Here is a 21,289-nt window from a genome sequence, read left to right as displayed (position 1 = left end):
TATATTATATTATATTAGAGTCTTTAAAAAAAAGTGCACTGCATTTTATTTTATTTCATTTCATTTTAATATTGTACGTACTCTGTATTTTTTTTTTTTAATAACACAAAAATATAATTTTTGCTCATAACTAATCTAAAATATATTTTTAGAACATAATTAATTAATTATTTTCTCTCTCTGTGCAGTAGCTCCTCCTGGCAGCCCTGGCCCCATTACTCGGCATGAGTCTTATGACAGTCTGGCGTCTGATCACAGTGGTCAGGAGGATGAAGAATGGCTCTCACAGGTGAGTCAGAACTCTCAGGCTCCTCCCATGGTCTTCATCTCTGCCTTGGCTTAACATTAACCCTAATAAACAACACTCAAGCTACACACATCGTTCAGTTCAGTGAAACACTTACACTTAATGCATCAGAGTTATTGGTATAAGTCATACACAATTTCTTGTGTCATTATCAGCTGTGCTCACCCAACATGGATCTTATTGCATTATTTTTTTTTCCTCCAGTTTTTGTCATCCAAACTATTATGCATGATTGCTTGATTTATTAGAAAACACACTTTATTTATTTATTAAAGTAATTGATGTTTTGAATTAGATTTTTATTTTTATTTTGACTTAATCATTTATCTTTTATTTTGGGGATTTTGTCATTTTAACTTTCATTTAAAGTTGTTATATTTTATTTAAACTTTATTTCAGTAAATGCAGTTTTAAAAGGTTTAATTGATCAATAATGCCACTATTTATTTATTTATTTAGACATATACAGTGGGATCCAAAAGTGAATGAACATTAGGCAAAATTGTTTTTGTTATTTTAAAGTAAAAATGGTGTAAATAAAAAATATAAAAAAAGTTGCCTGGGTATATTTTTAACAATAGCCAAAAAAAAAAAAAAAAAACATTGTAGATGTCAAAATTATAGATATTTCTTTTATGCCAAAAATCATTAGGATATTAAGTAAAGATCATGTTCCATGAAGATATTTAGTAAATTTCCTAGCGTCAACATATATGTGTGTGTGTGTGTGTGTGTGTGTGTGTGTGTGTATATATATATATATATATATATATATATATATGTGTGTGTGTGTGTGTGTGTGTGTGTGTGTGTGTGTGTATGTATATATATGTTGATTAGTAATAAGCATTCTTAAGAACTTCACTTTAAAGACAGTTTACTCAGTTTTTTTTTTTCTTCTTTTTTTGCATCCTCATATTTTAGATTTTCCAATAGTTGTATCTCAGCCAAATATTGTCCGATCCTTATAGACCATACATCAATGGAAGGCTTATTTATTCAGCTTTCAGATGATGTCTAAATCTCAATTTCAGAAAAATTGACACTTAAGACTGGTTTTGTGGTCACAAATTATTCACAATCTCAAAACTTTATTTATTTCCTATTTTAAATTAAGTTCTTAACCCCAGATTTATAATCTGTTATCAGGCTTTTTATAAATTTTATGATGTAATACTCTAGTTACGCAGACGCAACAGGTCCAGCATGTGTGTGGCAGTTTTTGTGTGGCCTGACCGGCCCCAGCCAAAGATCTTAAATCTTTAGGTTGGTAATGCACCAGCATTAGCGACAGCATACATCCCCATCACATCCTGTCTGCCTAATGACACCATTAACACTTGCAGTGACAGCTATTGGCTATACACAGCCTAAACCCTGTTGATGGCTCTATTTATATGCTTTATATATGATTGTAATTAGTCTGCTTGTCTGTTGTGCATTATGGCAACATAGCATACAAAGCACAGTCCTCTGTGAGTGCTGTGGCAGCAGGCTGTGTGTAATAAGTGCTGTCAGTGTGGGGCAGCCACAATATGGGGGGCTCAAGGCGAAGTGTGGAGAGAGTGCAGAGGGGGGCAACATCTGGCCATGGTCCTCACGAAAGCAGAAGAAAAGCCAGTCCCGCATCTGTTTCTCTCAGAGCTGTGTGCCACCGTTGGTGTTAACTACAGAGTAAAAAAAACACACATACCGCTGGCCTCATTTGCACAGATGTGACAGGAAGAGGACAGAAGAGTTGACCCCACACCATGCTCTTTCAGAAGAGATGGAGAACTGAAGAGGAGAGAGAGATGATGGCTGGATGGACGGACGGTCTACTCCCTCTCTCTTGCTTCATGATGTTTGTGTCTTTCTGTGTCTATGTTAATGCGGTCCACTGGGGAGGAAGAGTGGCGTCTGTCTAACCTTGCTTCCTTTCCCCAGATTTAAAACTGCTGGTCAAAATCTTATTGAATGTTATTATAAATATGAAATATTGTTATATAATGTTATTAATTATGTATTTCAGCTTTTATAAAGTGTTTTTCAGTTGAGTTTCATGTATGAGATTTCGAAGATGTGCTAAATAAAACCGTTTTTATCACTTAATTTTAATAGTCATAAGAAATTTAGAATTGCAGATCATATTTTAAGAAAAAAAATATAATAATAATACATTGACCCCCAGTAACAATATTAAATAGTTATTAATTATATTATTATTTTAATTATATATATCTACCAATACGAAAACACATTTTTTGCATTGGGAACTGTGAAAATTTGCTTTTTTTTTTCTTTTTTTTTTACTGTTGATGTAACTGATGTGTGAGCAGAGAAAATAAAATAAAAATGATTATTAAAAACCTGATTCAAAGAATAAAGTCTTGTTTTATTCAGCTGAATATTGTGCATTTGAAAATATATTACTTTGCTAAAGTTCAGACTGTTGCAAAAGCGGTTTAATTGCTCATCTCTACAGGTGGAAATTGTGACCCACACCGGCCCTCACAGGAGACTCTGGATGGGCCCTCAGTTTCAGTTTAAGACCATCCATCCATCGGGTCAAACCACTGTTATCTCCTCCAGTTCCTCTGTGCTACAGTCACAGGGGCCCAGCGACACCCAGCAGCCTCTTCTTGATTTCGACACAGACGACCTGGACCTGGACCTGCACAGCCTCAGGTGCAGACACTAAACACACGTTCACACACAATGCTGCTCACATTACCAGCTGCAATCATCAACACCCAGTTCACAATATGACAGCATTGACTCATGTTACTAACCACAGAAATTCACTAAATATACATATTGACCATCTCTAGCCAGCACTTGTACAGTACAAACACTGCTATCTCTCTGTTCATCTGTCATTAGTTTTATTTTTGTCTGTCTGTCTGTCTATTGTTCATTTTCTGTCTGTCTGTCTGTCTGTCATTTTTTCAGTCTATCTGTCATTATCTATCTTTCTGTCTGCTGTTCTATCATTTTATCTTTCTATAATTTCAGAATTTGGTGGTGTTTTTACAGCAGTTATTGAGATATGTTTAATATTTGAATGCTTATTTCCATTTCACATTTCTAACTTTCGTCACTCACGCTGTTGTGGCTAATGTGTAGGAGTCCAGTTCATAATTTTTGAACATCTCTTGTGTTCTCTTATGTTGCAGAATCCAGCCGGTGCGTTCAGAACCCGTTAGCATGCCTGGCTCGTCTCGCCTGGTGGCCGACCGTAGAGGCCAGTCAACAGTCATAGATACCGGCTCAGGTAAGACCACTGGCTGCTTATGTTTTTTGTTTTTTTTTTCTACAGAATATGAAGCATTTGGATAAATTGGATTACAAAAAACAGTTTCCAGTATGATGAATCCGCAAGAATCCTCTTTAGCTTGACTCAACTTTCTTAGCACACTTAAATGCATTTAAACTTCACGGTATGTTACACAGAAATGGATACGACCTGGCTGAAAAACTATCAACAGTCTACATTTGGTAAATATCATTGTGACCTTTGTGTTAGATTAGAGGGATGTTGTTTGAAGGGATTTTGATTCCTTTTTTTTTTATTTATTATTATTCCTCCAGTTGTCATGTTAAGATAATCCAATCAGCAAAGATCTGGTCAGGCTTGTACTTTTAAAAGGTTTCTCTCCATTTCAACCACCTTATGTGTAGATATATACAGTCTAAACAAAACAAAGAGAGAAAATCACTTTCAGAGGATTAAAGTAGTACACTGCGCTGTTTGCTCTTTTTCAGTCACAAAGTGATATTTTGCTGTGTATGCTTACACATATATATTTGTGCGGTAAAGTCTTTCATGTTTCATTGAAATCAAAGCACCACATTTGGCAAGCTCCGAAATGTGGTTTGTCAGTAGAAGGTAGGTCGTGTTGACTGTTGTGATGTTTAGTGCCTGGCCTGTAGACACACATTAGCTGCATCGCACTGGCAGGAGTTTTCATCTTTGAGATTGCACTGACTCTCTGCGGTGTCTTCAAGCGTACCTGATGTTCCTTTGCATCTAGTGACTTCCTTTCAAGAAAACGGTCTCGTCATCATCTCACGTCGCCCCTCCTTTAAACCTTCACCTCTAAAAGAAAGAAAGTAACCATCTTTATCACTCAGCTCCCCTCCCTCTTTTTCTCTCTTCTCCGGCCCGTCTGGAGGAGAGCTGCCGGAGTCTTCTTTATGGGCCGATGCTTATCAGTCTGTGTGATTGCTCAGCTCTCAGGGCTTCAAGCAGTGTGGCGCCGCCTCTTATCAGTGCTCATCGCTTTGTCTTTGTGCCTTCAAAAGACTGCACAGCCCTGTTTATCCCGCAGAGCGCTTAGGCACCTCCTCTACCGCAATGTCTCTCTCCAGTCCAGGCTGTCCTGGAGGATCTGATGCTGTCCTGTAGGACAGTGTCTCTGTCTTGTTTTCTGTTTATGCCTGGTTTAGGCTGTCTCACCCATTTGCCAACTTTTATGTCTGCTTGCATTGACGTGCATTTTGATCTAATAACTAGTGAGCCCATGTAGACACTAAGTAGGCATTTTTTTAAGGCAACTTGACTGCCTTAAGGCCAGCAATGGTTATTTCAGATGCCCCCAAAATTTCCCCCGAACTTGGTGTTGACAAAAATGTTTAATAATTAATAATTATCTAATGAAGAAAATAAAGAATTAATAATTAGTCATCAATTAATTTGTATATTCATTTTATATTTTTATTTGTATTTATAACAAAAGTGTGCATTTTGTTCATTTTTTATTATAAAATGTTTAACTAACTAAGAAACATGTGGACATGGTTTCTTTAAGAAACTAAGTTATTTACAAATTTGTCGACTAAAATAAAATGTATTAATTAAAATATATTCTTATTTAATTTTTATTGTTAGAACTTTTAGTCTGGAATAAACAAAATTATCAACGTCTTGCAACACAGCACACACAATGTGCATAAAATATATACTTTTTTTCTTTACAATTGTGTATTTTTGGCATTTTTATTTTATTCAAAAAAAAAATATATATATAGATATAGATATATAGATATATATAGATATAGATATAGATATATATCATTAAATGTATATAATATTTAGAAGGAAGGAAAAAATGTGTTTTGGTGTTTTCTCTTTTGACAAATTTATAAAATGAAATAAATACATTAATTAAAACTATTATACTATATAGTTTATATAATAATACTATTATATATATACCTATTTTTTATATAATAAAGTTGACACATTTTAATTAATTATAATTAAAATAAGTAATTTTTCAAAAAGTCAACTTATACCTTGTTTTTCTGGTCACATTCTAAGTCAGCATTACATGTATCCAGTGTGGAGAAGTCAGTCCCAGAATGCATTGCGAAAGTCCCTCTGTGATCAAGTGTTGATTTGTATAAAAAGTTTTGATTCATTAAATACTTGAAAGATGTAATTAAATCATATTTTCATATCATAATGCATTGTGTGATTATGCTGAATATACACAAATTCTTGAATATGCTGTGTGTCTTTGTGTGTGCTTAAAGCTTTATTTGACCATATGTAGACGGCAAAGCAGCCCACTAGGTTTTGCAAGAGATCAGTGGTCTTTACATTGTAAAGTAAGTAAGTGCTTCAGAAAGATCACGAAGATATCACAGCCTCCTGGCTGTTGTATATTAATGTTACTGTGCTGTGTGTGTTTATGTGGTGTCCTTTGTGTGATATACCACCCCTAAGGGAGCTAGCTCCATGTGGCCATTTCTGCCGGATGTGTGTTCTGACATTTAACCCATCATAAGCAGCGCCCGTCTGCTTAACACAGCAGATCAGGAAAAAGGAAAAATCTCACAGCCACTGTCTCAGCTTCCCAAAATCAATTGGAGATGCAGCCAGCATTATCGATACTCATATCTGGTCCCTGGAGCGTCACCCTGGCACTGCTAGACTACACAGCGCATTGTGCCAGAGAAGACAGGAGGCGCTTTATCTATTTGAACCATGAAGGGTGCAGGAATACAAGTCTCTTTTGATTGTTTGTTGTTATGACTCAGTAGCAGAAACACCCCGTCATTTGTTCGGCGAGAGCACTTTTCCTTCCTGGCCCGGTTGTTATGTGTGTGGCGTGGCGGGGTGGCAGGGGTCTGTCGGAGATCGGAAGATGAGCGGGCGACAGTGCACGAAAGATGCTGGTGTGTTGTGAGTTTGCTGTCACGTTCTGGAAGAAACTTGACTGATAGCTGCAAGTGTGTCTTGTGTTGTGTCAGGGACGATGACGCGTGTTTTGTTGGTGCTCATCTGTTTGAGTGTACAGTATATTGTTGTTATGGTGGGGTATGGATTTAAAGTGCCGAATATGAGTACAAATGTAACTACGTAGTTTTAACTGAAAACGATATACCATTTATCAGTTATCACTATCATACTTTTTCCTTAGTCTAGAATTTACCATTATGCATGTATTTTAGATGCCTAAATTGGTTATTGTTTTCCTCCAGAACAAATGAATTAATAATAATAATAAAATATTAAAATTATAATATATAAAATTTCTACCTTTTATCTATATTTTGAAATTATAAAATCATTATTATAAATATCGAATCATCAACAAATCAGATTTTGTAAGAATTTTACACTTTTTTGTGTGTCTGAAGTAAGAAAAGTCACCAACTTTTCTTCAATTTGCTTAGGGTGACCAAACATGTCATTTTCCCAGGACATGTTCTGGCCAGGATTCTATATTGCCTAAAATATCCACGTTTTGGCTTTGTTTGCGTTCCGTAGACCAATTGTACTTTGATGTCAACCACAAATCTGTATGCTCAGTGCTGCTTCAAGTCGAACACTATATGTACATGTATTTGCATCGCTTTTACTGTTCTCTTTAGACCCCACCTTTTCACGCACCACGATTGGTCGATTACGTACAGTGTCTGCATGTTATTGGTCAAACGATCATTACCTTCATTAAGTATGAAAATGAAACCAAAGCCAAAACCTGGATATTTTAGGCAATATAGAAATCCTGGCCAGGATGTGTCCTGGGAAAATGGCATGTTTGGTCACCCTAAACTTGCTAATAAAATATTTTCCTTATGTTGGCACCTAAATATAGCAGTAACTGAATGCATTTGGACTTGGATTTGGACATATTTCTGTGCTGGGTGCGATTGAAACGGTGGCCTGGTGGAACTTTTAATTGTAATAATTATATTATGTATTATTTAATTGCCTTCAGTTTGTTATTAGTACCACATATTTACATTTGTTGCATTAGTGCATTCATGTCTGTGGTCAGTGCTGATTGCTGTTATCACATTGTGACTGTAAATCTCACCGATACTTATCACCAGCAGTGTGTGCCATGTGTTATATCTACCACTCCACAGCCCTCAACTCAGGTGCGGAGGGAATGTCTGTGTGAGAATGGCAAGACAAAGCCATCTCTGTGTTTTACTGCTCTTCTGTGCTGGTTATGCCTTCGGGCCAGTGGGACAGGCCTGACCGCTCCCCAGGTTTCCTCTCCCAGCATGACTGAGCGCTCATAGACCGGGCACCTGGACTCTACCTGCGTCCAGCAGTAATGGATCCTCACCCATGGTCTGTAATTACCAGGATGGGCATAAAGGTGGCTTGTTGTCAGAGATACTGTGCACATTCAAGACAGAAAGATCCTGATCACATGATCTCCCCAAACAATGAGGGGTGTTTTTGAGCCGCCTATAGATTGGGCAGCCATTCCCGTGACCCAGCACTCTCCTTGCCGCCCTTGCCTGTCTCTTTCAATAGCGACTCGCCACCTGCCCCAGGCCCCCTCTCTGCCACACTCACTGACTCCATTCTTCTGCCCCTGACCTGGAAGCCCCCACCACAATACAGAAGCTGCCATGGACGCCTGGCCAGATTGGCTGATCTGACTGTGAAAGATGCCATTCTTATCATCGACCTACTGTCTGAAGATCAGAGGCCCAACGGCCTTATCTCATACTGGCATATCTTTCCCTCTTGTTTCTCTTCTCCTTTTTCTTTCCATTTTTCCTGATTTCTTTGTAAAGTTCACTTTTTTTCAAGTACTCTGTTGTCTTGACTGTATAGATATGATACTGCCACAGCATCAGTAAAAAACAACAGCAAAACAAGGGACCAAAAGCAAGGTGCCAGTATTATTATAATTGTTTTAGTTTTTATATTAATTGTAAATGTAAGAGTTAAGAGTTAAGAAAAAAAAAAAGATTATATATATATTTTTTTTTTATATATATATATAAACAGCAATTATTAAGATCATGCTCTAACCATAGAAAAAAAAAATTGTACAATCATACAAAACCGTAAAAATATTTTTTAGTTTATTATTTTGAATTTGTGCTGTTCACGTTTGCATTCTTTATTGAGCCAAGAAAGTCTCTCTCTCTCTCTCTCTCTCTCTCTCTCTCTCTTCCAGACTTGACCCCTGTTTCTTGTCAGATCTTCCACTGTGTCTGAATGAAGGGATGCACATTTAAACATGCAACCTCTGATTTTGTCACAGCATTGAGAAATTAGGTCGCACTCTAGAGCCCCGACTTTTTGGTGTATGTGGCGCATTCTTGTCTTCCTGAATTCAAGAAAACAAAATGATTTGAGCACATGGTATTTGAGCACATTTTGCTATGTTATGTCCTAGTTTTTGTATTATAAGTTTGTATGTGTCTGTGGATAATAGTTGTTTAGCAGTGGGTTGGTATGATGGGTCAGTTTTTAGCCAACCAGAACATCCTAGCAACCACCAAGCAACATGAAAAAGAACATTCAGAGCACCTCCATACAGTATTTGTGAACTGAGGACAGTGTGTGTGTGTGTGTGTGTGTGTGTGTGTTTGTAGTGCCAGGGGCGAGAGCAGCTGCTCTTTAAAGCGACTGAATGGACAGCAATGTGTCAGGCATCTGCTGTGTACTCACTCGAAGCTTTCACCTCTGCAGCATTGCAAGCCACTCCAGCACACTCGTACCATCAACATATGAATCCCCTCCTCATCATTCATACAGTTCTAAGCAATTCTGTTGTAAAATTGTGATATTAGGGTCAGTTTTTTGGATACTTTCCAACACTTTTGTGTCTGCTTGAAAACTCTCTGTGGTCATTGGAGGAGCCGGGTTGTCGTATGTGGGCTTGTTTGAGTGTTTTGGGGCATAATTGAGCACATCTGGTTGAGTGGGGTTAGATGTTGGAGTGCGATGAGGTGACAGGAAGGACATGTGCAGGCGTTGGCACTCCATGTGCTGTTAAGATCCTTGCAGTCATGATGGCAAACAGCAGTGGGCGAGTTGTAGACCCTTCTCACTTTGACATGAGTATCTTGCCTGCTCTCAGCAGGATATCGATTCTAATGATTTGGTCACAAGGATCGACTAGTTGACCATTCATTTTCCTAGATTTTTACAAAATGTATTTTTATTACAAGTTATTTTTTTTTAGCTTAAGTGCTGTGCTTTAGAACTGTAAAACCCTTTTGGAAAAGTTGCAACTTTAAATTAAGAATGCACAGCATTCTTTTATTTCTGTACAATATCAGTTACATATAACATCTTCCAATATAAGAGATTTTTTATTATCGTTATTGTTTATCAAAATCAGTCACTATTGGATGTTTTTCAGCAGTTAAGGGATGTTAAATTTAAATATTTTTTACTGTCATATAAAGCTTACTTAACGTTCATTTTTAAAAACACTAATTAAGTGACACTTAATCTTTAGAAAAACTCAAAATGAATATCCTTTTTTTACACTATATATTATAATGTTGGTATATTGTTTTAGTTTATTTAGACATTTGATTTTATAAAATTTCATTTTATTTATTTTATTCGATGCTAGAAAAAATGAATATGCACTTTTCACATTGTACATTTATAATGTTGTGATGCCTAAATTCACATATTTTTTTAATGTATTAACAAAATTGATTTGAGCTTTTAAGTGTTTTTTTTTTTAAATCATTATTTAGACAACATTTATTCTATTTTATAGTTCATAAACTGGTTATCAGCCATAGCATTACAATCATAATCGACCCATTTCTATCTTCCATAATTTTTATGTGTGTGCATCCCCAATTTGACAGCCTTTGGCATCTCGCTCCATTTTACACAATATTAACATTTTTTTAAATACTGTTACAAAATGCTAAATTGTGTCTTATTCCCTATAACTGCACCATAAGAATCGTGTCTGTTAGGGGTCAGGTGCACTGAATTATTGATTATTCAGATTATTGATTATTCAGGGCTTCCTAAAGATTATTCGGACAGTTGTTCAGTCACCCAGCTGACTAGTCAATTGAAAATCTAGTTTTGCACATCACTAGTAGATTCGCACATACTCGTCTCATGCTGCTGAAATGCCCCCCATTCCTCTCTCAGCAGTTAGGTCTCATCCTGTGAAAGTACATACTTGCTTCAGGCACAGTGTGTTCTGTCATCTTCCCCACTGTGTATTTTTGTTGTTATGTGTGTGTGTGTGCCTGTCTGTATGCTCCTGACTGCCACAGAAAAGCACAGCTCTTAGTTTGGGCCCGCTGTCCCAGCCTGCCACATCCGAGCGTACAAGAAAACTCTGACGGGGGTGACAGAGTGACGGGCCCCCTCCAAGGTGGGGTCACAATTAAAAGCTAAGAACAAAAGCTCTCTGCACCGAAGTGTGGGCCTCGGCGACTCAACATATGCCCGCCGCTCCCAGCACAGCCCTCCAGACGCTAATGGAGTCTGACAGCGTCTCCGCACGAGGCGGCATTATCTTCCCCAGCATGCACTCTCACTCCATAATGTATTGATCGGGCAGCTGCGATGGTATTTTTTACACCTCAGAGTCGGCGCCTGATGTACGCTGCTTCATTGAGTCATTACGGCGAGCAGAGAGCGGCATGTAGAAAGAGCTGTTAAAAATGAATAGAGGATGAAAAATGAGAAAGCATTCCATCAAACCCCGCCTCTTCCCCGCCGCTCGGGAGACAGCAAGTCTGTTGCATTTGTTTGGTGTCCTTTCGATTGTCGTGTGAGCGAGTGTGTGTCACAGTTAATGTTTGTTTTTTAGAGTGGTGCTGTTGAATACTTGGTTGGAAGACATTCAGAGCTGTTACTTTTCGGTAACTGCGCACATATGAAGTTTCACCTCTATTGACCGCATTACAGTTCCATATTATTTGTGTGTGTGTTTGTTTTAAATGAAGCAGCTAGTGTAGTCTGATTCCCAAACAAATCATTTGTAATGAGTTTTTTTAGTGAATCAAATGCATCCAAAGTCTTGAATAAAATTATTTTTATAAGTTGGTTCTTTTTAGTGAATCAGTCACTGTTATGTTGCATTTCTCCTTAGTGTAATAATCAGATTTCTTTTTATTTTTTTGTTTTTTTTTACTCAAGTGAATCTCTAAAACTAGTTTGTCTTTACATGTATAAAACTTAAATGTATTTGTAAACTTATCTTATTGTTTGGCAATGGAATTTGTTTTTAAAGTAGTACTTAAAAGTATAAAAAAATTGTTAATGTCCCTATTAAGGAAGTGAAAGTTGAAATCGCCAGAATCATTTTTTTGTTGCTGTCTGTAGTCAATAGTTCCTTGTATGTTTTTCACTTTACATGATAATAATATAATTGTGTTTTGTTTTATTATTTTGTAGTCTCTATAATAGAATGGATGGTTTTAGTGGCCTCCCAATGGCTGATCTGGTAGTGACCTCATTCTGATCCTTTTGAGTGGGCATGTTGTTTCCGTGTGTGTGGAATGAGCTGCTGTTGAAGGATGACTGAAGAGCTGTTGACAGATGTGAGAGGTGAGTTCCTCTTCTGGAGGTGAGGTAATGTGACATGGTCCGAATCTCCAGGACAGCCCCTCCTCTCTCCAGGTGTGGAGGTGAGGTGCTGCGGGTCATTTCCTGTGCAGATGAGTTTCAGTGTGGGAAGATGATCTGAGCTCACCTGCCCACAGAGCTATCCTTTGTTTATTCATTTAGTGCCGCAGATTAACCCCGGCTGGCGGGCCATTCTGGAAACGGTATCCTGGTGAATGCGTGGAGGTGAGTAGCCTCTGCTTCTCTCTCTCCTCACCTGGAAATAAACGTCTGGTCATTTACGCCTGTGTGTTTCCAATCAGTCAGGAACGCCTGAAATGCCTGGGCCAGATTCCACAATAGCTTTTTCTAAATGAAGCTGAAGAGACATGCAGTGCTAGGAACTCATGCATGCTCATTTACTACAACTGCAAAACATTCACAATAAAAAAATAAATAAAATAAAACATTGTCTATCCTTTCTATCGCACCATTAGAGTATCGTTTAAGTGCTTCAGCTGTATAGTACATACTGTACATGACTTGTGCACTATATTCCAAAATTTCTGAAGCCATATAGTTGTTTTGCTGAAATATTTAGCTTTTTTTATGATTAATTTGAGCATAGCATTCTGTCACATTCGTTAATGGGAGTTAATGGGATTAGTACAGATGTCTAGTTTGTGAACATATTTGTATTAATGTAGATCTTTTCAATTAATTATTTGATTCAGTTCTCAAAACCTGTCTGAATGATTTGTTTACAGATTCACAGGACTCAATAATCTGATCATAGTCTTTAACAGATAGATTATCAATTAATAATAGAAGACTCAGAATAGATTGGCAAAGTCATATGAACAACCTTTTCTTTTTTTTTTTTCTTTTTTTTTTAATCCTCTTTGAAGCTTGAATGCCTCGGCCCACATTCAATTTAATTGCACTGACAAAAAGCAACTAGGATATTATTCAAAATATCTCCTAGAAAAGTAATACGAGTTTGAAACAACATGGGGGTGAGTAAATATCTTTTATTATTATTATTATTATTATTATTATTATTATTATTATTATTATTATTTTGGACTGAGCTAATTCTTTTAATTTATCATTCTCCATTTCTCTTGTTTTTCCTCCATCCATTCTTTCTCAATCTCACTGAGCTGAGGTGCACTGGCGTCATCAGCAAAGCAAGTAAGCGAGGCAGAAGTGCACACCTTGCACATTTGATTCACAATCTGTTTTGGCAGGCTATGCAAACAGGAGTTACGACTCCGGAGCATCAAAAAGGTCTTGACGGTTTTCTTAGTGAGCTTTTTCTCTGTTCTTTTTGTTCTTCCTGTTTTTTCCCCCTTAATATAAGTGGATTTATGACATGCATGTATGTCAGTGTATGTTTGTGTAGCTACAGAAGGAAAGCGTGTGAGGTTTGCTGTCCACTGCTGTGTACACTTCAGAAGACCCTGTGCCTCCCTCTCTCTCCCCTTGGGAATGTTATCAGTAGAACAGGAAGCACAAGTTATCACATTCTTGGTGCACGCGGCTTCAGAAGTATCCATTAATTTGACGACAAGAGCACAGGACCAGATGTGAAAATCTCGCTTGATTTGAACTTTGCCCAGATCTTATCACAGTAATTTATACCTCATTGTCTCAGTCCAGGGCTGGAAAGCATCATTTCCAGATCATTTTAATGGATTTCTTTCCCCACTCCCTCTCCCCCTTGTTTCAGAGGCCTAGAGAATGTGGGTTTGTGTGAAATTATGAAAAATGCTTTCATTAGTATTCCTCCGGCTCACCGAAACAGACCCCGCAAATGGACCGCTCTCCCTTCCGTGCGCCCCCGTATGTAACACCATTCAAAAATTCTTCAAAACGCGTCCCTCCTTAGGACAAAGGGCTCATTGCCAGCTACACCCATTGTTGAAAACTGTCTCTGCATGGGGACGTTCACCCTGGGATTCGACAAGAGTCTCTTCAGAGTGATTGACGTCTGGTGCGGTCAAACAAATGTGTTTCCCTCATTAGAGCCACCGCTGTGCCAGTACTTAACCCATTCGGTTACATTGAATTCTGCCAGCCGTAACACAGTCAAATGGGAGCGGAAATGTATTCAGGAGCACCGAACACGCAATGCGGTCTTTCCCAGAAACATGTGTTTCCAATGAACTCCCCCAAACTGCTCGCATGTAAGCGGTGGTCAGGCATACGGGATAATTTATTCTGCTCTGGATAGACTTGTCATATTAATTATAGCCCTGGCCAGAAAGGCTGGATGGCAGGTTGGAGTCACCTCAGTTATATTTGGAAGCCTCGAGACAGTGCTGCACGCTTTCTTTTCACCTGAAGAAATAGCTTCGCTTCAACACTCTGCCTGGACCGTGTATGCCACTCCTATACAAACAATGTCTCAACGAAGGTCTCAGGCCTCATTAATGCGGATTTGCAAAATGCTATAGTGGTCTTGTGCTGTTTCTTACAGGCTCTGGAGAGTCAAGGTGCTGTTTTGCTTTTGTTAAACATCCTGGTTTGGAACGAGGTCAAAGAGGCCAGAGATGCACCTTAATTGTTATCACTTGGGAAAGAGAAGCCCTTTAAGCCTGAGCCCATGGGCGGAAAGTGTCTCTCCTTACGCCTCTGTCGCCTCAAACTAGGCTGAGTGCTAAGCGGAACATAATTCAGTAAATTAGTACAAGTAAACACAACACTGAGCCCCAGAGCCAATCAGAAAAAGGAAACATTGCAGGGCCATGAGCAAAAGATGTCAAAACTGTTGCGAATCAAGCTGCAAGTATGTGTAAATGATTCGGTTTCCGTCCGTACCAGCAAAACGTCGACTCCAATGCACCATCCTGCCCGCAGTGTTCTAGGTTTTAGCTTGGTTTGTTCTTGTGCATCACAGACAGAGATTGAGTGGTCTAGGCATTCTTGTAATGACCCCAAGAAATATTTCCATCGAAGCTTTGTTGTGAATTCTAATAAACACCATGATTTGAATTAACCGGCGAGCATTTTGAGTCATTTTAATAAATTAGCTCCACATGTTCTTCTGGTTTTTCCCCTTCCACCCCCAATTCCGTTCATGGAGCACCATAAACACTTGTTTTTGTCTTTGTGTACCACTGTAGGGATGAGTGTATAACACCCAGGAGAGGTATACTTTGTTAGTGTAATTTTTTGGAGGTTGAACGACATTGAAAAGAAAGTCAGGGAATATGTCTCCTAGTATTTTCTATTTGGTTTGTTTTTTCAGTCCAGGAGTTGGAGATGTTGACATTCAACCTCTGACTTCGCTCAGGCAGCAGGGGCAGGAAAATCAGGATACAATTTGGCACTTAAGGAGACTAAACGATTTCCTCCTCCCTGATGATTTCTACTGGGAAATGTGTCCGTGTACTGAAAATTACATCCGGGAAAATGTTTATGTAGGGTGCTATTTTTTTTAGCCTCTTTCAAATGAATGAATATTCCTCTAACTTTTAACATGCAGCACAGTGTAGACCTCTCTTTCCTCTCATTAGCCTCCTTTCTTACCATTTTTACACAACCGTGTCACTGCTTTCTTGGCGAATGCCTGTTTTCAGGAGGTTGGGAGTACTGAAGAAAACTCTTAAACTATGGCCTTTAAAGAGCACTCCTTACTGAAACCTCCCCCCGATCTGTTTGTGCTCAGACCCATCATGCAGAGCTGTGGCACCCAAACCCCTCTGTAAATGTAAACAGTGCACCACTTAATTCTTTTATTTTGCCGTCTTGCACCCAATTGGACTCACTTTTAACCCCTCTGGCATTTTAATGTGGTCTGCTGGGAAACCTGAGACCCTTACATAGTGAAATGAAGGTATTTGATGTTGCATGTTGTCCTCCCACCAGTTACACATTAAATGTAATGACTTTTTTCCTCCCTTGCTGCCTATATTATGTCTGTTCCACCTAGAGCACCAACAGACCTCTTTCTCGCATTACCCCCCCCCCCCCCATTCACAATAAACCTGCAGTTGTACACATCTACCACCACCTCGCTGTCTGGAAATAAAGAATTTAAGGCCGAACCATTGAACCGGTAAAGCCTATAACCTTGCTGACAGGAAATATGCTGATAAAGTCTTGTGTGAAAGATTCCTCTCATGTACTTTAGACTGATGTTACCAGTTCTGTCTGTTCTGTCTAAACAAGGCTGCCATTAGGTAATGTGATGTTTGTTTGGGGTTAAGCGGTTGGAGATGCTGGTGCATAGTTTCTCAGATTTCTGATTCATTTGCTATAAATAAGCCCAGGGGAGCCAGAGGTGTTGGGTCACTTACTGTAATGGCAGATGAACTGAGAGGGGAGGAAAAGGAGGGATGCTTGAAGAATGAATCCACTTGTGTTTGATTTATTTTCTTTAAACAACTCGTACTCACACAACACATTTCCACAAACACCAATTTAAAAGAGTACCCCCAAACTTTGCAGTTCAGTTTATTTTTATATTTAAAGGTCCCGTTCTTCGTGATCCCATGTTTTAAACTTTAGTTAGTGCGTAATGTTGTTGTTAGAGTATAAATAATATCTGTAAAATTCTAAAGCTCAAAGTTCAAATCCCAAGCGAGATATTTTTTTCACAGAATTCGCCTACAACGAACGACCGGTTTGGACTACATCCCTCTATTCCTGCAGTAATGACGTCACTAAAACAGTTTTTTGACTACCCTCCGCCCACAGGAATACACAAAAAAGGGGCGTGGTCTTATTGTGCTCCGACGGAGAAGAGGAAGAGTTGCATTTGTGTTTGTCGCCATTTCGTCGAAATACTGTTATTTTCATCTTGGAGTCCAATCACCTTTGTTTGGCCTTCCCATGGATGCTGTACTTAGAGATCAATGGTTACAATTTATGTTTAACTCTGTTCCCGAAAATTATATTCCACATGTAAAACTATGTGCAGCACATTTTGCTGAGGACAGCTTCCTCAATCTCAATCAGTTTAATGCCGGATTCGCATAAAGATTATTCTTGAAAGATGGAGCAGTTCCCTCTTTGTCTGGAGAAGGCGTTGTTTATGGACCACAACCGGTAAGTGCATTTTATTATTTAAGTTGGTGCGTTTAACAGTTTCTGTAACTTATTACACAAAGGGCAACGCTGTTTAGCTTTGTTAACTAGATGGTAGGGCTGTGCAAAAAAATCGAATTTTTTTCGATTTTCATGTGCATCTCGTCAGTAAAAACGCTCCTGTGATTATAAGTACATCTCCAGTACGTGCGTTCAGATCAGGATTGCCAGGTTTTCAAAACAAATCCTGCCCACTTGCTTCTCAAAACTAGTCCAAAACTAGCCCCAATCACGTTTCCAAGGAGGGCAGCGTGCACTCAGCTGCTGTCGAATCACAACACAGGAACAGCTGGCACAATCAGAAATCGTTACGTATTTCTGAAGGAGGGACTTCATAGAACAAGGAAGTCATCAGCCCGTTTTTATGACTAGGTGAATTGTGTAAAAAATACTGTGTTTTTTTTACACTCGAAACATGAACACACGTTATATTTCACACTGTAAACACAATCAAAGCTTCATAAAAGCACGAAAAACGGGACCTTTAACATATACAATTATCAATGCAACCAATAAATGCTCTGTGTATTACAATTAAGTAAACTATACATACTTATACAAACTCATTAGTGCATTTATAAACAAGTTATAAACTAGAAGAACTAGAACTAGAAGTATGTATACTTATAAATCTGAACATTCCATGTATAAACTCTTATGTAAACATCTAGTTTCTTTTTAAAATCTTTCCCGGTTAACTCTTTACAAATGCAAGGAATTCCACTTCTGCTGGCTGAAGCATAACTGTGTATTGTAGTGTGTGTGTGTGTGTTTTTGTCCCTCTGAGGCTTGAGAAATCCCCGGTGGAGCCTCTGGACCATGCTCTGTGTATTTCCAACTGGAATCAGCATGATTGCAGTCCCGTCACAACAGGCGTATGCTTTCACTTAATTATATTATTTGTTAAACATTTTTGCTCTTATTTTTTTCTTCGGCACTTGAAAAAAAGGGGGACTTTTTGTGACCCTTTCTTTGCTGAGGGGTCAAGTGGTGATTGCTGATGTTGTCTGCTCTAAACACATGTTTAGCCCAACGCCGTTCACCCAGTCCCCCTGAAGGTTTGGTAACCATTAAGTTACTTCCTAAGTCAGTTCCGGAGTCAGGCCTCAGAGGCCCGGACACAAGGTGGGCATATGATTTGCATCAGTGTCTTTTTTTATTTCTTCTTTGTTTTTGTACCTGTGTGCAAGTTCCCATGTGCATTTTTATGCAGGGCCTTTCAGTCACTGGCTTCCTGGTCCTTCTCAGACCAAGACATGGCACAGCTCACGCAATTCTGTCCCAGACAGGAAGTGCCATGGTAAGCTCTGTTATTATAGTGGATCAACAGCTAAGAGGAAGAGCTGTGAACTTCACATGGGAGCAGAGCCACTGAATCCTACCGTGGCTGCCACCTCAGGGCCCAGCGGCCCGGCAGGAAATGAAAGGATCATTTAGTTTGTGGCAGATGAACAGGAGGGGAAAGGGAGGGAACGGCACAGACACAGATGCACAATTGTAACCCTCCTGAGACGAGCAAAACAAGCTCTGTTCAGATGTGCTGTGGCAGAGGTGTCAGTGTTGTACGTGTGTCTGCAGTGACCCGGTGGAGGGTACGTGTCAGAGAGTTGTGTGGTGGGACGGAAAGGGAGAGAACGGTTGTCATGGCAGCTGCGGTAGCTGTTTTAAGGCTGTTGGTGGTGGGAGATATGTGACAAGCCAGTCCAAAGGTAGCTAGCTTCCCTGTCCAAGTGAATGTATCGCCTTCATTTCAGACCTCGAGTGCTTGTACTCTCCATTCTGACACCTCGCCCCACAGTCAGGATGCCTCCTTTGAGCCTCACTGCATTTCAACATTAGCTTAGGCAAGCATCACAGTTACTGTTGCTCATAATTCAAATTGAACTCAATCACTAAGCCTTAATATAATTTTTCAGCTTGTAACTAGTCCCACACTATTTGTACTGTGGGCTTCAACAACACCCGTTTAATTTTGTGACTTCTGTACATTTTCTTACATTTGTTTCCATTTAGAAAATGTCAATTACAAAACATTTCAGGTGGGGTGGTTACTGATGCTTCAGATATTTGGAAATCCCTGGATTGGCAGAGACTGTGATACTCATCTCCTAGTTCTTTGACCTTAATTATTGCAGTCTGGCCTCTGATTAGAGATGGTCTGGAGCACATGGTAGGCAGATGAGTGCTGTTCCTATACTACTCCATATAGAAAACTTCCTGTTTGGTCCTGAAGATATTTAGGAGTTTGTAGGGTTTGAGATTATGTTGATGATAGTTTGGATAGAAGAAATGAGAGTACCTAGTAATGTCGAAGACTAGGACCACCTTGAGATATGAGTGTTATCCTGTGTATAACACTGCACAAAATGTATTAGTCATATATGTTTATGCATCATTGCTTAGGCCTGTTCACGGAAGACTGCAGTAGGTTTGTTTCCACAGTACTGTGAGTGAAAGTCTTAAGTGTTGGCACTCATGAGAAACACCTTACTTGCCCAAGACTACGTGGCAGGAGGCACAAAGCACGTTGAAAGGACGTGCTGTCATCCATGGCGACACACGGTGTAAGAAACCTGTAATTTGGCTGAACAAGCTGTCTTTTGAGCGAGCACTGCACATTTTCAGAGAGTAGCGGGCGTTTGGGAAAAAGTGCAGAGGGTGCCTCTCCTGAGCCGTCTCCTGTCAGATGGAGGATTTAACTTGAAGTCAATGAAGCAGCATTGTCGCGGGCATCCTGTCTAAATGTTTACAGCAAATGATTCACAAACCAATGAAATGTGGACTGTACACAAACACAGATACTGCTGAGTTGAGAAAACGAAAGGTTTGGTTGAGTCGGGGGAGGATCTGTGGTTCTGTTGACTATTGTAGTTCTGGCTGGAAGTGGCACATGGCCTGAGGTGCAGAGTTCAGACATGAGAAATACTCTGTGTGCCATTAGAAGGGTGATTAGGATGTCTGCTTTGCCCCAGGCTCATGACGGCCTCTGGACTAAACAGGCCTTTACGCTGGCTGGTCTTTTACATCCACATCCCTGTCTGCTCACAGCACTCCACTTCAGACTCCTTATGGAACCAGTGAGCAATCACAAGAGGAGGTGCCCAGCCATAAGAGCCCAAAGAGCATTTGTGTGTGTTCGCATGAGTGTGTATGTGAGTGCTCCAACAGTGTGAACCGACAAGGTTCAGAGAGACATTGTTAACACGATCCAGCTTACAGGCATGACCAGCATTCTTCGGAGAGGACGATACCGGGGCCAAAGGAAATATTCACTGTGCTCATTTATTGCTCATGGCACTGCTGGAATGTCCCAGTGCATCCTGGGTGTTCCACTCGCTCACTCGTTAACAGCTTTCACACAGGGTACCAATTAACCTTTCACATCCTGTTCCACAACAGGTTTTAATGTTCCACAAAACTCCCAGCTTCTATTCGGAGACCCTTTTTAACAGAGAACACCTCTCAGTGTGCTTCATGTCCTCACACAGCATCTCCATTAGACACGGCGTCCTCAATTTATCCCTCTTGACCTTTTGCCAGAAGGCCACTGGCAGTTTCAATTCAGTTCACTGCACAATTTCCTTGAGGTCACTTTGTGGTCTGCTACAAAACATTGCAAAAACATCTGAAGCGATCAATGATGATATAATGGTGGCAGGAAAAGACGCAGTTTGTACCATCCGCATTCAAGTGTTAACTATACTGTTTTACACTACGATGTAAATGGTATGGTGGAGGGATGCACAGATATTAAAATAATTGCCTACACTGAAATGCTTATTTTATAACTATTTTAAGGCCAATAACCAACAGATTCTAGGCTGTTTTGTCTAAATAACTAAAAATACTAAAAAGTAAAATCATTTGACCAATAACCAATATGGTACCAATATACGGATAATGTAGTTGTTTTAATATTTGTTTTTAAAAAAGCTGAATTCCAGGTGAATTCAATTTTCTGCCTCTTCAGTGTTTAATGATCCTTCAGAAATCATTCTAAGAAGCGGATTTTATGCTCAAGAAAGATGTCTTATTACCAATTTGGAAAAGTTTTTGTGCAAACAATGCATTTTTTGTTTTAACCTGTGTATACAAAGTTCAAAAGA

General features: G+C 39.3%; 1 protein-coding gene across 10 annotated transcripts in view; it reads left to right on the top strand.

Moving 5' to 3' along the window:
• Positions 1–21,289, top strand: part of LOC128029170 (BCAS3 microtubule associated cell migration factor) — a 223,762-nt gene that overhangs the window by 96,789 nt on the left and 105,684 nt on the right. For 6 of the 10 annotated variants that reach the window (XM_052616767.1, XM_052616766.1, XM_052616770.1 and 3 more), the window contains exons 20-22: positions 189–289; positions 2,772–2,974; positions 3,463–3,560. In XM_052616767.1, the coding sequence (XP_052472727.1) occupies positions 189–289; positions 2,772–2,974; positions 3,463–3,560 (402 nt within the window). Of the gene's footprint in view, positions 1–188; positions 290–2,771; positions 2,975–3,462; positions 3,561–11,939; positions 12,336–12,412; positions 12,528–21,289 lie in introns of those variants that run through there. The other 4 variants (XM_052616769.1, XM_052616768.1, XR_008187304.1 and 1 more) reach the window with 3 other exon arrangements.

This window comes from Carassius gibelio, chromosome A15 (genome assembly GCF_023724105.1).
Source record: "Carassius gibelio isolate Cgi1373 ecotype wild population from Czech Republic chromosome A15, carGib1.2-hapl.c, whole genome shotgun sequence".
Taxonomy (NCBI): domain Eukaryota; kingdom Metazoa; phylum Chordata; class Actinopteri; order Cypriniformes; family Cyprinidae; genus Carassius; species Carassius gibelio.
This window is presented reverse-complemented; position numbering and strand designations above follow the sequence as displayed.